Here is an 18,407-nt window from a genome sequence, read left to right as displayed (position 1 = left end):
GCTCCCACAGCAGCTCAATGGGGTTCAGATCTGGTGACCGCGCCACTCCATTACCGATAGAATACCAGCTGCCTGCTTCTGCTCTAAATAGTTCTTGCACAATTTGGAGGTGTGTTTAGGGTCATTGTCCTAAAGTAGGATGTTTTTGAAGCATCCATATATCCCATAATCTCTGCATGTAACCTTTCTCACTGGGGTTGCTTGTATAGTGGCAGTAGTTCCCGTCGCCGACCCGGTATGGCTCTTGTATTTGCGGTTTCACTCATGCCTGAGGTAGGCCACTAAGCACTAAGGACCTTGGCTAAGGGTCCACCTGGATGTCCATGCCGGGAGTCGAACTCATATGTATATATATATATATATATATATATATATATATATATATATATATATATATATATATATATATATATATATATATATATATACATACAACAGGGTTTATACTGTAAACCCTGTTGTAATTCAAACGTCACTTGAAAACTATGCAGGTGCAAGAAATACATAAGCTTAGAATACAACAATAGCAGTCTGACACAGGGTTACCCATTGCCAGTTTTTAAACATGACAGAGAGTGTGCTTTAGGGCGGTTTTGCTCATCGTTAATCATCTATTACCAATTTAACTCAACTTCCTGTTAAACTAATATCATCCTTCCATCTTCTACCACGTGTCTTTTAGAGTTATCAAGGGCTGGAGCCTACCTCCTGCAGCCATTGGACGAAAGATAGGGTATTCTCTAAGCCGTTCATGCACACACACAGTCTCTTTTAAGGGCAATTTAGAGCCACCAATCAACCTACCAGTTATGAGTTTGGACTGTGGAAGGAAGCCAGAGTACCTGGAGAGAACCCACATGTGCACAGGGGGAACATGCAAATTACAGACAGAAAAACCCAGCACCCTCTTGCTGCTAGGCAACAGTTCTACAAACTGCAGCGTACAGTTATTTATTTTTACAAAAAGAAAAAAATTTGTGACCACAAACGAAGCAGACTCTTGCACTCACGTTATAATTTACAAGTTTTCATGAAATAATAAATCACAACCAATAGCAGTTTGTAGTTGTTTTGATGTCTGGAGGATACATAATAAACATAATAATATAATTTACTTCTTTTTTGTTATTTGACAAAAAGAATATTAATTCATTCCAACCCTGGCAGGTGTTGAAGAATAAATACAGTTAAACACCCTAAATTTGTTTGCTAGCGTCATAAACAGCTGTTGAATCTTGCATGTAAAAAAATAGCAGTATCTCTTAAACATTTCTTCTAATTTTGCATTTCAGCAATGGAAATAGGCCTTTAGCCTGCTGCTGAATCGCAAGCAATGAATAAGATGACAGATTCTGGCTTGTGGGGAAAACAGTTTCTTAGGTTATTATATTCTTCTAGCGACATTGTTAGCTGAGGCAAAAATTATCCCCAATCCAGTTTTCTTTTCAGCCTCTAATTCTAATTAAGGGGGCAAACCTCCTCTGTTCTGCTGGGATTCACCCTTTGATAGGTGAAAGTTAAATAGCTAAACATAGAAAGTCCTTCTTCACCAAAATGTATTGCGTTCGACATTTAAAAAAACAAAGCTTTAGAAAGACTAAAGACTCCCTGATGGAAATCAGTTTAAAAGGTTAAAAACGTTGGCTGCTAATAAACAGAATTTAAATGAATAAGGGATGTATCAAGACTTTTACAGGCTCAGCTGTAGAAGGAATATTGAGTGTTTGTCAGAATGCTAGATGATCAGCTGATGAGAAAAATCACATACTGTAAAAAGAGATAGGAAGTTCTCTCACAAACTCTGCATAAGGTTAGACTCTCTGCACACCTTCACATCTTTTTTTTTTACACCATCCATTCACAATTTATTATATTTGCAAGCTCATGTTGCATTGCTAATACCATTACCCAGAGCGGCATTAGCAGGATGATATATGGCAGAGCTGAGGAAACCTGACTACATCCGAGGAAAGGTCAAGAAATGCATGTAATACAGACGCCCATGTTTCGACTTCTTTAAACAACCCCTCCTTTCAGACAGAGTCAAATCAATATTATAGCTGTAAATAGCTTACTGCATTCTGCATGTTTCTAAGTATGGCATGCACATGTGCTGACTTTTTGCCTTGTGAGCGATGTCCTCCCCTACTCAGAAAGCTAAACCACCTTATATGAGCTTAGACTGCCCCATCAACACTAAGCTGACAGGACTTACAACATGCACAATTAATTACAAACAGAAACTTTGAAATACACGTCTACATAAACCCTCCCTTATGATCCCATTGGACTATTTAATGTAGAGCCATTTGTAAATTATGCAACAAATCAATGAGTAGAAGCTTTCCTATCTGTCAGTAAAATGGGAGACTAAGTGCAGACTGCAGCTGTAATGGTCCACTAAGTCTATATATCTCTTATGCATCAGTCCTCACAGTAATCAATTATATCACATTAATAATCATTCCATTCAGTTATTATACAAAAAAGGTGGGACTCTATTTTAGATGAGAACTGGAGAAAATTTCTCAGACTCTATTCAAGGATGATGTTTCATGCTAATGTGTAAAACATTTTGTCGATTTTGGCAAACTCTCAAACATATGATGCTTATATAGGAAAAAACAAGGACACATTCCTCAAAACACACTTTTTTCTGTTATTTTGCAAGAGATTTAATCTGATGCCAATTTACATGAGCAGAAACACATTTAAAGAGGAAAGGATATATCAAACAAAATGAAATAAGTGTCTGCTCTCTGGGTTTGACCTTTGAATCTTACACTGAATAGGTTCTGCTTTAAAAATCAAACACACACTTTGTCAAGTAGAGGTTTGACAGGACCCAAATGTAGACACAAAATCTGAAGTGGTTTGTTGAAGATTTAATAACAAAAAAAAGGTAACAGAAGTACAAATCTAAAAACAGAAAGCCACAGAAATCCAAAAATACTGAAGACAAGAAATAGTTACATCAAGGGGGCAAAGAAGTGACGACAAACAAGGAAAGAGTGACTGAGCAGGATGAGATCATATGGCCGAGAGAAACAAAGACCAGGCTAATTAGCAGATTGGTAGCAGGTGTGAACAGAGGCAAGAAGGGATCTAGGGAAAAGGAGACTGGCATCAGACGGTAAACAAGAAATATTTAAGCACTGAAATACAATCAAAAATAACTAGAATACAAAAATGGAAATAAGACCAATGAAAACTCAGAGATAAAAGTAGAACAGAACCAAAACAATGACACACTTACTAAAATTCAACATGGTGTTGGGGACCATTTTAACATGAAAAAGTGAATACAAAAATCTGCTTAATTACTATAGGTCTAACAAAATTATTTCATTAGCATATATAGTATTCTGCAGTGAAAGTATTACAGAAAAACAATATATATTGCTTTTACATTTTTTAGACCATATATATATATATATATATATATATAAAACCAAGGTATCGTCAGCATAAGTTAATTGTGAATCTTTTGCCCCATGGCAGCCTATATGTCTAAAAAGTAGGGCATCACATGTCTTATAACCTAGGGATTCATAAACTCTAGGGATTTATATATATATATATATATATATATATATATATATATATATATATATATATATATATATATATATATATATATAAAAAAAGCATAAAAGAAAAAATAACTCAGGAGGACGGTATAATGATATTTTTTTAGAATTAGAATTTTTTTTAGGGAAAAGTTTTTCTACCACAGAGGTGAAATGAGGTCCATAAGACTCATGGTCAACCTGTTTTTTAAAATAAATTATTTTCGCTCATATATAAAGGACAGTTTCTCCACTGCAGAGGAAGTTACTCTTATAGTTAGCTAGCGACATCCGATTGAAATCTTTGAGTCCAGCCGCACAGAAAGGCTCTGTCTTCCATCAAACTTTTAATATTGGCAAAGCCCCACAAACCACTTCATACTGTACCTTTTATAGGTCCAGTAGCAAATATAAATATATATAAAAAAAAAAAGAAAGAAATATACCAGCCTGATTTTAGCTATATTTTTTTCTTAGTTCAATTCTCTGAAAATTTTGCAAGATTTTGGGATCATCTTAACCAGACTGAGGCAAGATACTCCTAATAATAATCATTAATGTGAAAATTAATAAAAAACCAAAGCATTTTAAATCAATCGTTTTAAATACTAAGGCCTCATTCCACTGATGCTAAATGATAAAACTATAACACAGAAATAATGCTCTTATTGCATGAAATATGCATAAAATAATTAAATAATGCTCTTATTGCATGACGTATACCAGTTATTAAAATTTGTTAAATAGCCCTAATAATGCTTAACAAACCGACAAGCATTGAGGGCGGAGTCCCCCAGTCTGCGGCTTTGAGTCAAGCCTTGGGGGCCGCCACAGGGTTAATCCTGTGAGGAGCCAGTACAAAGCTAATGAGGAGCAGCCCGAGGTTCTGCTGGGAGTGAAAGGCTCAGATCTGAACCAGGCTTCACATTCACTTTCCCCGACTGTCAGCTGAGCTCAAAGAAGTTTAAGATAAATAATCAAGGGAACTTTGCAGCCATCTGACAGAATTACAGCAGAGTTACTAGACGTGTTTCAGAAATGGTGAGCACTATAACATTACTGTAGGAAAGAACTGATTAGGACTAATGACTATCGGTGTGGGAGGGTTGCGACACTAAGATGGGAAATTACTTGAGTCATTAAAGGAGAACAGAGAGAAAGAGGAAATAGGACAATCTATGAAACTGACATCTTTGCAGGCTTTGCAATGACAGAAACCAGACCCCTTCAGTAGCACAGTGATCTGCCAGTATCTCCGGTCTTAGCAGAGGCTTCGATCAAAAAGATGACCTCCATAAAGCCCTGCATTCAGTTCTTCAAGGATACATATGGCCTTAATGCCATGCAAAGTCCAGACATCATGAGAAGAAACCTGGTGTTCATGGGCCATGCCAGGTCTGGTCTGGTGGATGTCATAAATTTACCACCCCCTCCTTCCTGTTGGTGCTGAGAAACATTCCTTCTTCCTGCACACAGCGACTTATCCAGATCCATCTGTCTATCAGAAGCAGCTGCTGCATGTGTGTAGTGCATCAGACATCTGGTTGGGGACTAATCAGCACCAAGTCAACAAGCTCTCTGCAGCGTGTCATCAAAACAAGATTTCTGTTTCACAACAAATGTTGATTAAAAAGAAAATATAAACATGTTAGTATGGGATTCATTACATTATTATGGATATTAAACTGCTCTCCTCTTCATTGGCAAGTAATATCAGATAAAGATGCAAGAAGATAAGGAATTTTAGGAACTCTTTATTTGTGTTCCTGGGAAACATGCGGTGGAATTTCTGAAATAATTGTAGATCTGCTTAAATTCTGATAAAGATTTTAAAAGGGCCTGGAAAAAACAACAAAAAATTAAAACTTGTATTGTTTTATTTTTTTTAAAGTCAAGCCTTTCATTTGTTTGTTGGTGGGGAATGGTGGTGATTGTAGAACAATTGTTGGCACACAAACTCTGTTTCGACAACAGGACAGCTCCACTTAATGTGAAGTGCTGCCTCCATTGTTAATAAGGGTTTATCAAAAGTTAGATTTTTGCAAACTAATTTGTGATTTTTAGTTTGTTAGAGCTAGTTATTAGTTATTATTTGTTGTTTTGCTAATTTATTATAGTGATTTGCGAACCTACTTTTTCAGCTAAGGTGTGTTCGTCTTCTTTAACATAAAGAGGGCAAAGAAGTAAAAAGGCATGGACTGAGGAATATATATATTTCTGTTGAGCTTGTTGCTCCCAAAAAATAGTTCTAGGTGTTTATTTTTTCTTTTTATTTGAGCAATAATTTCAAATATGCTATATGGAGTTTCATGGCATGATAAAGTTCAGAAGCTTGTACAGGCATCAATGTGGGCTTTATTGTCAGTTTTTCTGAGGCTTTTATATTTTTAATATCAATATTGGATTAATATTATTGCGACCAAATTATATTCATATGTAACATTTGATCATATCCTCAGGCTCTAATTCAAAGAAATTTTACACATCTTTACCAGGTAGCCGCTGTGTAAGTTGTAATAAATTAATTGCTCTAAACTTTGATTAATACCTTTCCTCTTTCTTTTCTTCCATACAGATCCAAACCTTCCTGTATACACCCCTACCTCGGACGATCCGCTTGCATCGTCCTACCCTGACTACCCCTTCCTAGATGCCTCCACCAGCCCATTGCCGAGTGAAGAAACAACCACGTCTAGCGGCCGTGGTCCTCACTTTCTTGGCCGCAACCTTAATGAAAACCTCATCCCTATTTACTGTTCAATCCTGGCTGCTGTGGTGGCCGCTGGTGGCTTGGTGGCCTACATTGTGTTTAAGAGGTGAGTCAAAATTTTTTGTTTGCTAAATAACAGCAACAACATGGTACCTTAGACAATACATCTGTGCTATGAAGGCTGTACAGTTATGAAGATCAGTGTCCCATTTTAGCTTGGATCTTATACTGGGAAATATTTAGTAAAAATATCATAATTAAAAAAAATAGATTCAGTCCAGATTTGGCTTTGATCAGTTTCTTCAAACTAGTTCAAATAAGGTTTTACTTAAAGAAACACGAAACCAAACCTAATGCATTGCAGAGAACACACCGAGGACACATTGCTGCAAAAATAAATCCATCCTACAGACGGATACAAATTCAGACTGTGGCACATTTGAAGCAAGTAGACAAGCTGATTAGATGCATTGATTGTTTGAAATGTGCCAGCCAAGGGAAATGTGAGTCCTAGAAACATCTGCTATGTGTGTTCCCTTTGTCATGCACATCAAAATAAAAATACAGAGTTTGACAACAGACAAGTGCGCTGTTTTATTCCAAATTACCTAAATTTTTATTGTCGACTTTTTTTAAAGTAACAGTAGGAAGCAGGATTATAAACGTTTAAAGTTCTGCATGGTAACACAAAAGAAAAAACAAAAGCATCTTTACTAACATCTTTTTCATAATTAGTTTTTTGCTTATTGCCACAATCTCAATGAAAAAAAAAAAAACATTTAAATACTATTACATAAAGGACAGCCTTGTTATCAGTGCTTGAAATGGTCTTTCCTCAGGTGTTCAATCTCTTTGTTAGTGGCAGAGTAAAGGGCAGATTATACTTCTGCAACTGCACACATCGAATGCATATGGTCGCAAACCATTTTCTGCTGGTATACTCCTGCAGTGTTGGTCTGGAATTTCTAAGGAAGCACAGCAGTTTCCGGCCAAAGCGCTAGGGGGAGCTTATTAAGAACTTAAGAACTTGCGAGAACTTCGGTGGATGGTCATAAAAACTTCTTCGGCGGCACTGGCGGGAGTGTTTATTTTCCAAACCAACATGTCTGAGGCATCCTACAAGTGGTTGTAGTTCTGAACCTCCTGGATCAACCTTTCGTTGTGGTTATGCATTGTTGTTATTACTCCTCGGTTTTTAAAAATGGTGCACAAAATCGAGAAGATTGACCACACAGACAGTCTGAAAGGCATACTAAGGACCAATCACAGTGGCTTTTTGTCTGCGCACTTCCGCTTGAGGTCTGCGCAGTTTTGTGACCGTCCCACGAGTAGTCAGAATTCTTTTGAAGTGCACGACGACGGTTGCAGAGCCTCTGGGCGGGGGGCGTGGTCACACACAGAGACAGATTTGATGGTTGCAGAGGCTATGCTTCAGAAGTACAAATTGGCCTTAAGAGTTTTATTTGCTGAGGGACAGCTCGATATCGATAACAGTCAGTTCGGCTGATTAAAGCATCATATAAGTAGGCCTCTTGGCACCTTTCATTGGAGACTCTCCAGGCACCTTTTAATAATAGGTAGAAGTGCCTTAAAAACTTTGTCTGGCTATAAGACACATAAAAATAACTAAATGGAGAAACGTTACATCCCCTCTGGCCTTGAAAAAACCTTGAACTACTGCTAGTTGAGCTGAACAGGGTCTCTGGGGAAAGTGATATCTGATTCTGTCGGCTAGAATTGCTGTCTCTGTTGTTGAATAACAAATACACATTAAAAAATTGGGCACTGTTACATAAGTAATGGGAAATATGTTTATTTGGTTGTGGAGCTGTGGCAATCACATTGAGATATTACTCCTTGAAAGGCAATGTTTCTCACCCAAACGATATGTCTGTGCTGTTTGTGTATGCGAGTTAGGCTCTATGTTATAACCCATTTATTTCCAAGCAAACATAACTAATGGTTGAAAATTCCCAGAATTCAAAGATATTTTTAGGTCAACACAGTTATTCAAGGAGTACATATAAATCTCATTCTCAGATAATGTGATGTTTTATAAAAAAGAGGAGAAAAAAATCTGGAAATCTTTTCAACAATGAATAGCTTGCCAACTACTTCTTTGCCTATAGAAGTCACTACGGTATATCAGAGTTTTATGCAAAAAGTTCAATTTTACTGTGTTAAATTACACAAACAATACAAGTGTTTTCTATAGTGAGAATTTTGTTTGTAAAGTCTAGGAAAAAACCATGACTTAACTCGGGAAATTAAAAGGATCTTAATCAAATCTTATAATGAACTAAGTGCTACCTCATATTCGTTTTCTTCACAGGTGGAATAGCTGCAAGCAAAACAAGCAAGCAGCTAATAACCGTGCCGCTACAAACACCCAGATGGTAACACCGGAGGGAGAGAAGCTGCACAGCGACAGCGGCATCTCAGTGGACACTCAGAGTCTGCAGGAGCAGCAGCACACACAGGCTGAAACCCAGCATCAGCCGTCACGCTCACATACACAGGAGCAAATAGGTAAGCTTTCATATTGTGCACCAAAACATTTCCATGAAGGAGACCGTATTTACAGGTACTTAGATGAAAGCCAAATAAAGGTATCCTAAAATTGAGTTGTTACGCTTAGCTTGGACTGATGCTCTATTAATTAGGTTGGAAAACCTGTTTGTCTTTGCTTGGACACTGAATGCTGATAGTTGTTTGGCTATGTTTCAAAAAATAAATGGGCTGGAAGTTCAACCTCACTTTTTAATATCTGACATTTCCTCCTAGAAATCCAGGCTTACTACAGGATGAGTACATCTCCTGTTTACTTTGTGATATTAAAGAAAGCAAATAAAGTGTCATCAATCAAGTTAAGATATCCCATTAAGATGGGCTTTGGCTTTCTCCGCGTTGACTAAACCTTTTCCTCTGAGTAAAGATGTTCTCCTTTGGGAGGATTAAGGTCGAACAGAATATATCATCGAAGGGCAGAACTGATTCCAGCATGTAGCTTAAAAAGACGGATTGGTGAGATATATGCGATTGCAAAAGACATTTTTTAAAACCAAGAAAATGAGTGAGGACGTTCAGTTAAAGGAGTTAGTAGGGTGTCTCAGTAACCATCAACATTTGACATATTATGAAACAATCTCTGTTTAAGTCTTTAGATTTTAGAGATGATGAATAAGCACAAGATCAGAGTGCCAATGTCCGATCTTTATCCGTCTTTACGGGTTTATATTTGCCTCTTGGGATGTTAGAATGTATTTTAAGGTCTTATTTGCCATCAAGCCAGACATAATCGAAAAAGGTTTTTTGTAAGCTGAACTCACTAAATGAACTCTGGCACAGAACCAACATTATGCACTTTGCTGATCTATTATAAAGCAATTTACGATGCACTCAATTGACTTCTATTGGTGGAGTGCATTAAGAGGAATAAACACAGATGAAGTTTTCTGTACTGTAGTTTCTTAGCTTTCTGTCATTTAGGCATTAAAGATTATGCTACAAGGCTGAACACTCATATGTAAAAGCCCATCTCTCTGCAAACCACTTTCTGAGGATGTTTGGTGCCAAATAATAGCAGAGAGAAGCAATGAATAGTCATCTCTCCGCCGGTCTTTACTTTTTGGCTTCTTTAAGAGTCACTTTTGTGCCTCGAGTTAATATTATATAATTTCTGAGAATGAGCATTTAACCTTAATATGACTTACTTTCAAATATCTTTCACTTATATGCACTCATTTGGGGTTGTTTATGTAACATGTCTTCATTTAAACTCACTGCATTGAATTTTAAGTCACCCTGTTTGAATACCAAGGTTTTCTGATGAAATCATGGAGCCCAATTAGCTCATTCCTTTTTATTATAGTGGTTTACACTTTGTCAATCCATTCTTTAGAAGACTGATGTCTTTTTTTGTTATTAGCCATAACAAAACTACATGAAAAAGGAACAGCGTTGTGCAACAAGTAAACAAGGAGCCAAGCAATTTAGCATTTACCCAGCAGAAGTGTGAAAAGAAAAAAGGAACAGTGTGAGATCAAGTGTGAAAAATCACAAAAGAATTTAACTGGTAGACAGGGAAAGATCTGAGTTGTATTTTGAATAAAATATAATGTTCTGGGGATCATATCTTGTGCAGTATTTTATTTTTTATTTTTTCAGGCTAAAAAAGAACCAAGGAAACACTATCAGAACTCACAGTTGGCATATTGTTTTGGTTATAAGATGAACATACAGTATGTGACATGGCCCCTTAAACAAATTGTTGTAGCTTAGTTTCCCAACTACTTTCAGTTTTGGAGGTCTTTAAAAAGAAGATGCCATGCATTGGTGTATCAATCATGGCAGACTCTTCAGGACACAGATAAGTTCATTTTCAGCCCCTAATGGCTTATATCCTTGGAAAGTAGACAATCATTCCATGTCAATGATTTATCTCATGTATTTTTCCTATCATGTGAGGTGATGAATTGTCCGTGTGTAACAGAGGTTGAAAGTAGTCACAGTTGCTTTACATAATTTGCTTTATGAACTGTTCTGGACACAGTTGATGATATACAGCATGAATATAATTCCATAGATTCTGAAATTTAAATCAGATGAAAACACATTTGGCTCAACTGTACCAATTGTGTCTGGTACACTGTTCACCTAAATCTTTAAAAACAAACATGCTTCAACTGATTCCATCCATTTTTATTGCTGCAATACTAGAAATGTTTATAAAAACAATAAAGTGTCTTCTAATTTGTTTTAGAAAAAAAGCTGTAGGCAAGGCAAAAAAAAAAAAAAAAGATTTTACATTATCTGTATTTCACCAAAAAAAGAACCGGACAAAATAACATTTCTGATAGTGTTTGCACAGGAAAAGGTTATTTTATATCTTACTGGTACCAAAAGGTTATATTTATGCCGGATGTTTGTGGAGCTATTCTTCATTTAATTATTTTGTGCATATTGAGGTGAAAATTGCTTATTAAACCTCTTGGGCTTAAAAGGTTAAAGGGCAAAATCATCATATTTTACATAGAGAATCATGCAAATCCTGAAAGTGTGTATTATAAATAAAACACAGTCATGCTTGCCATTGTTTTTAAAACAAAAGCATCATTTTAAAATGATGTATTTGTTTGATTCAAGCCATCCAGAACTCCAATACAAACTTGTCACACTGAGACAATATGATAATAACAACTTAAGCAGTTTAAATAGACATCCAGCCCATTAAACTGAGCCTCAGTAAGGGTTTCATGTTCGTGTTTTGTCTAAAAAGAAATGTCCGTCCTTTCTTTAAGTCAACATGAAAAAAGGGAAACAACAAAGGAATTTATATTAGAGGATAAATTTGGCACTGGTTAAAACAATGTCTGACTGGTTAACCCTGTCCTCTCGTTAACTCGCCGGCTCATTAGCTGGTGTTACGAGATGGGATCCAGGCCTGGCCTCTTTGACTTCCAAATCGGATGTAGCATTTGTGTTTAGCAGCTGATAATTGGTCTTTTTCACCACTTGTCTGTGTGAGAACAGTATAAAAAAGAAGGGAATGTTAATATAAAGATGGCTGTAGATTCCTCAGCAGCAAATATCGACTAAAACACTTGGGAGGGCGGCTCACGTAATTTGCTCTGGAAATCCATTATACACACTGGGGGGTTCCTTTTACAGTGAACCATATTTTGCTGTTGGGTAAAGGAAATGGGAGCAGTTCCATTCATCACATTTAAATAAGCTTTTATGAAAAGAAATGGAGCAGGGAAAATGTCCCTCTGTGTGACTGACAACTTTCAGAAAAGGGTATTCCCTCCATGAGTCACTGGTGAAGGGTGAGAGATCCTTCACGAAGGGTGCTTGGCCTCATTTCTGTCAGCTCATCAAAGAACCATCTGTCCCTACCCCTCACACCCTCCTTTGCTTCCTCACCCTCTCAGTCATGCATATAGATGGTGTTTAAATTTTAAGCAAGAGTCTCTGCCTTGCTTTAATGCTCTACTAAGCTTTCTTTCACAATATTTGACCTCAGCAAGCAAGAAAAAATGTCAAAATAGAAAACAATTTGAAAGCTTTTGATAACGACAGTGTAGAGTTTAGATTATCCTTAAAGCTCTAGAACTTATCTAAGGCTTGAAATATTTAACATAAAGGGAGTGTACTTTAATTTAAGATCCACAGTCAGCATCTATTAAGGAAACACAGAAGAGTCTCACCCTACATTTACGCTTAAGTTTCAGAATCTGATCTGCAAGCAGGGGCTCTATCACATCCTGTAAGATTATACATTTGTAAGTTACTGTAAAATAAAGACATCTCCTGGCAAAACTACTAATACAGTTTCAGGAATACACTGGAGGTGACTCATAACTTCTGTGTTAAAGACTTTTTTTTTATCATAAGGCTTCTTCTTTGCAAATATATTTAATGTAAAGTATTAAATAGTCACTTTAAAAAAAATAATTACCTTCAGATTCTGCATTCCCTGCGATAGATCTAATAGATTTCTTGATCAAAACCAATAAAAACAGAGATTTCATAGTGTGAAGAATGCTAATTGTTTCTGATTATCTGATGAGGAGATCTCAGAGATATCAGAGATATCAGAGATCTAACATATGGTCATGAGATATGATATAGATCCCATGACAACAGCTGAAGGACCAGAGAATCGAAAGATTTACTTTTTTGGCTCAGCTCCTCCTTCACTACGACACTCAGGAGGGATAGATACCTTGGTAATACTGATCATCAGCCCACAGGGAGCAACCTCACATTTTTGTTGGAGAACCTAGATGAGCCGGCTCTCACTATTGGTCTTTCAGTCTTGCCTGGTAATTGGTTCAGGGCACCTTTATATGAGACAGAGCCCTTGTGAAATCCATCCTTCACTGGAAGCAAGCTCAACTTTTTCCCAAGAATGATGACACAGCTTTTCCTTTGTAATTACAAGGAACAATCGTCCCTGGCAAATTGTACTCATGTAATAACCATCGGAAAGTACCTCGGGAAAGTACAGTTATTATCTTACCCAATATTCTTAAAGTCAAAATTTTAAGCAAATAATCAAATCAAATCATATGATCCTGTGTAACAGTTCCTTAAAGCTAAATTTGTAGTTCACTCTTTAGATTCCAAAATAAAATCCTTAATTATGTGAGATTCAAACACTGATTATAGCACAGACCAATAGCAGCAAAGCATGAAAGGGCCAGTAGCCCTCCAAAGCCAATGGTTTATTATTTGTATTATTTCTAGTTGTATTATTGTTTTTATGCTAGTATTATAACAGTTTTTTGCAGTTTATGTATGTAAAAGGTGTCTCCTAAGTCTTTTAGTCTCAAGAGATTTTCCTCTATAAATAAATAAAAGCCCACCACAGGCTGTATGTTTACTATATAAAGAGATAAAAGAAGATATAAACATCTAAAAAATATTCTGTTTATCAGAAATGAAATAACAATTTCTTCCACAAGAAAAAGAAAACAAGAAAAATATTTTGAAACATATATTAGTTTACTTTTTCAGCACATTTGCCATTCATTGTATTGCAGGTAATTTAAAGAGTCAATAATGTGAAATATTTTACGTTATTAGTAACTTTACGCTCTGCTTAAATACACAGTTAATCAAATTGCTTTTGCTGACACATTTCTATTTTAAATTAATAAAGTTTAATCTTATTAGAAAAGGTATTTTCAGGACTATCAGAAGTACATATGGGTTTCAAGATATCCCTAAATAGGATTCTTAAAGTGAAGGGTTCCGGATTTACCTAAAAACTGTGTCATACCCATTGTTCTGTTTTACATCATTTCAACTTAAAAGCTGTAATTATATTTGTGGGGGAGATCAATTATTTTTTTGTTTATACCACCATAAATTGCCTAGGCAAAGAGTGGCCTAAGTCTAGACTTAAAATTTATGAAATTATTACTTAAAATTATGTATTTGTAAGCTCTAAAAAAATATTCTGGGAATAATGCAGTTGTAGTTGTAAGCATTAGCCTGAGCTCAAAGAGAGCTTTAGTTGCTTTTGTACAATGAACAAATCCCCAAATTTCTGCCAAAAAAGAAGCATTTTATATATATACACACACACACCACACTTAACACGATAAAAATGCTAAGGAAATTCCAAACTAAAACTCTATTCAATGTTGTTGCTATAGTTGTGAAAGTCCTTAACTTATTTGTATACAGGAAGATAAAGCACAGAATAAAAATAAAGTTTAGATGTACAAAAAAACACGTTTTAACTAGTTCTAGTAAAATAAATGCATATAAAAAAGGTTAAAGATTAGAGGTGCATGTTAGACAATTGAAAGGACTAAAGAGGAAGGGTTAACATTTGTTTTAAATCCATGGGAGTGTGAATATGTTCTACATTAGGCTAAAATATTTAAAGAAAAACATATAATTCTAAATCTTAATATCTGTATAGCTTTTAGTATTATTGCTGTCTTTGAAATGAGGTGCATTATCACTCCCTAACTACTAACATAACAGCCAACAAAGTATGCATTTCCAACTAATAAATGGTTCTGGGAGGGAGAAAACCTTGTCTATCATTGATCAGGCTGGCTGTAGATGCAGACAGGAAGGAGGTTTATTAATATTAGTTCAGATATCAAGATAAAATCTGTTTGGATGAAAGTTTTCTTTGCTGCTTAATGGAATGCTGGCAGGAAGGGGGGTAAAAAAAACTTAAATGATAAGCCTGGTTGTGTTGCTCTTCCCTGACACAAAGATGCATTGATAAAGAAAGAAAACACACAGTGCACTTGGGGTCCACTCAGAATCGTCGCTGCATTCCTGAGGCGTTTCCTTGACTCCCCTCAATATACGACAGGTTAAGAGGTTTGTGGGAAAAGGGAGCATTTGTTTCCCATCCACAGCTAGCTAATGGGTTCGGTTTAAGTGGTTCGGATGGATCCATAACACCACAGGGCCCCCTTTTGGGAAGAGTTTGTTTATAAGTGACAGCCTTTTGGTATAACACTGTGATGGCACAAGTGATGAATTTTGTTCTCATGGCGTATTTCTCTCCATTTCCTCTTTTGCAGTGGTGAGGGTGGATGGAAGCCCCCAGCCTGACTCACCTACGCCTGAAGTCTGAGGATGAGAAGGAAGAAAGGCTTAGACACAGAAGGAAGGGGGTGCCACAGAGAGAATGTAAAAACATATGTTGATTCATAATTCAAGTGGCTGCAGGATAATGTACACAGACCTTCCGATATGCTTGGGACTACCTTCTGAGACTCTTCATCCCTGCATGTTGAGTCAAACTCTGTCTAAAAGCGTGCCTGGAAAAAATATCTCTGGCAATATCAACCGACCTAGTAAAATGACATGCATCGTAGTTAATAGGAGTTGCCAGTTCAACACACACTTACCTTTTACCTTCTCAATTTTACTTTATTTCCATTATCCGCTACCATGTAATTTTTCATGCTTTTGTGTGTTGTTCTAACTTCTTGTTTTATTCCGTAACACCCCAACCTCTCAGATATCCCCTTCTTTCTCCAAAGGAATCACTCTATTGGTATCAGCGATACAAAAAGCAGCAGGGGTGCCATGACTCATTTCTGCTTTTCCTGAAATCTTTTCCTCTTGTATCACTTAACAACCAGTTTTAATGAAATGTTTGTCATTGTTTGAGAATGGCTATCAGGACTCATCCAAGTGACTCATGTTTTGATGAGGCTTCACTTACTTAGCCTGCTCAGTAATTAACTTTTGTGAATAATTAGACAGCTCTTCCTATGTATCAAAGATATAAACTCCCTCTCTTGCAGTGCCTCCAGGGATTGTATTTCAGCAACTTCATGTTCATCATGTCTGTCTCATGTTTGTGTTAATGTTCCTTTTTTTGGCTTTAGTTACACGTCCGAATAAGCAGGCTGCCTTTACTTTGCTCTACAGAGTTGGGATGTGCAACATGAGAGTAACATCTCTGGACTGTGGAGCACTGCTGATTCATCCAGAGTTGTCTGACGGGGAATTAAAGGGAGGGGGGGGGTCCTTTTTGCAGAGAAAAAAAAGGGTAGTGTCTGCTAATTAAACTGTTCAAATGAGATTGGGACTGGAAAAAAAAAGACACTGCAGAAGAAATCCCATCAACAATCAAGTCAAAAATTGGGACACCCCTCAGTGGAAGCCGGCACTTCCGCCTTCACATACTCACACCTACAGGAAGGCATACAGCCTCTGCTGGGTTGCAAAGTAGCAAAACAAAGCTAAACTGGGAGGCAGGTAGTAATTACCTCAGGGTTTTGCTTCAATTACCCTGCTTGCTCTGCCGTTCCTGCTGAAACTTCTGTGTGGCATCATCCTTTCTTCTACTAAGTCAGAACCCACTGATACCCGCATTTCTCAGTTTAATTTAAGCACTTAGTCCAGGCTTACTTTTAAGGTTAGCTGGAATCTTTTATTATGGATTGCCTTATCCATGTTCCCCCTCTTCCAGCTGTTTGCAGAAACTATAAAAGTAAGCTTAGACACCATGTAAAAGACACATACTGTAGCTGAGCTTCACAGCATTCTTGCTTAAAGCAGCAAATAGATTCTCAGGATATAACTAGTTGTAGTAGAACTGAGATTAAGTGAACATTAAATAAACTATTGATTAGTACTTGGATTTTTTATTTGCAATGACTCTATTGATTTTATTAGTGAAAATTCTTTACATGCATTTTGGTAATAGCCTAAAGCAAAATGTTCTGCTGGCCCATATAGCAGGTTTTGACCCTAAAAGAGAAGAAAACATATTTTGAACACAAACTGCCCTCTTTTATTGTGTTTCTATGGAAATAACAAATGGTTAATATCTTACCTGAATCAGCTGGCGGCACTGAAGCCCCTGATAAAATGGACTTCTTGAACTTTAAAACCTGCTAAGACCTAAAGACTTCCTAGAAGTTCATGTAGACTTCATGTAGACTATATTTTGAACTGTTTTGCATTAGATGCTTATTCATATAGACATAAACATTTATAGTTAAGATTTTGTTGGTTCTCAATTCATTAACCGTATAGCTAATGGACTGCAAATGAATAAACTGTAATTAAATTACAACAAATTAAGTAGATGATGGAAAAAGAGAAAGAGAAATCTAGTTTAAAAATGTTATTAATTTATTAAGTATTTTTGGGGGTTTAGCTAGTCTAGCCTGCTCCAACTACAGCTGGTAGGTCTATCTGCTTTTAGATCATTTCAGGATTTTTTTTTAATCGAGGCACAGTTCATAGGCCCTCCATTCATAACAGATTTTCCCTTTAAAAGGTCAGCTTTTGTAAAAAAAAAAAAAAAAAGTATTTGCCCCTTAAAATTTCGTCTGTTTTATTCTAATTGTTCATTCACTTCCAGCTCTGTGGAATCAAACATCCCCTTCAATAAAATCCGGCAGAAAAAAAACAAAAATACCTTTTTATGTTGTTAAAGTTGCTTGATGTTTACTAGTTTCTCAGAAACAAATGTTGAAAGATGAAATCTGTAAAGGGACGAATACTTATAAACTGCTCAAAAGTTTTAGCATGTTAGGCTCACAATAACATCCCATTACCCTACCTAAACACTCCAGCTGTAATGCATATTTATTTAAAGAACATAGAATGTCATTGTGTAGTAATATTATGCATACCTTGGCTTCCCTAAAAAATTGACCTTCTGTAGCGAGCTAAATCGAAAAAGTCGCAGTGATTTCCACCTTGTTTACTATGTAAGTAGGGTAAGCAGGTTGCAGCTAACCCATATGTATAATTTGAATGTGTGCCTGTCTATAGACCTAGTATTTTTGGGTAATAAAGATTTAAAAAAATGTTTTTATAAATTCAAAATATGTAAATTGCAGCAACTTGAATGAGTAGACTGGTCGTCTTGTTATATGTAATACGTTAGTTGTTTGATTGGCAGACTGAAGTAGAAGTAGGTAGACTGCTATTGTTCAAAAAATAAATACGTCAATATACCATAATGACAAATGTTAAACTGATTTATTATGTTTCTTATTCTTAGGATAGAATTCCAATGATTTGAAATTTTGGTTGGAGGCAGTTTCACATAATCCAAGAGGTATCTGTATTGTCATTTGAATCTAAGCAAGAGTAGGAACATAGACAAAAGCAGAAACAAA

The 18,407-nt window shown here is 36.4% G+C and overlaps 1 protein-coding gene across 1 annotated transcript in view; it reads left to right on the top strand.

Annotated features, from left to right (window-relative positions):
* The window catches only part of ngfra (nerve growth factor receptor a (TNFR superfamily, member 16)), a 33,570-nt gene extending 17,125 nt beyond the window's left edge, over positions 1 to 16,445 (top strand). Inside the window, exons 4-6 of the mRNA XM_038278220.1 lie at positions 6,145 to 6,385; positions 8,612 to 8,808; positions 15,339 to 16,445. Coding sequence (XP_038134148.1) covers positions 6,145 to 6,385; positions 8,612 to 8,808; positions 15,339 to 15,391 — 491 coding nt within the window. The 3' untranslated portion in view covers positions 15,392 to 16,445. The remainder of the gene's footprint in view (positions 1 to 6,144; positions 6,386 to 8,611; positions 8,809 to 15,338) is intronic.
* The last annotated feature ends 1,962 nt before the right edge of the window (positions 16,446 to 18,407 follow it).

This window comes from Cyprinodon tularosa, unplaced genomic scaffold (assembly GCF_016077235.1).
Source record: "Cyprinodon tularosa strain WSP-4 unplaced genomic scaffold, ASM1607723v1 ctg14, whole genome shotgun sequence".
NCBI lineage: Eukaryota > Metazoa > Chordata > Actinopteri > Cyprinodontiformes > Cyprinodontidae > Cyprinodon > Cyprinodon tularosa.
This window is presented reverse-complemented; position numbering and strand designations above follow the sequence as displayed.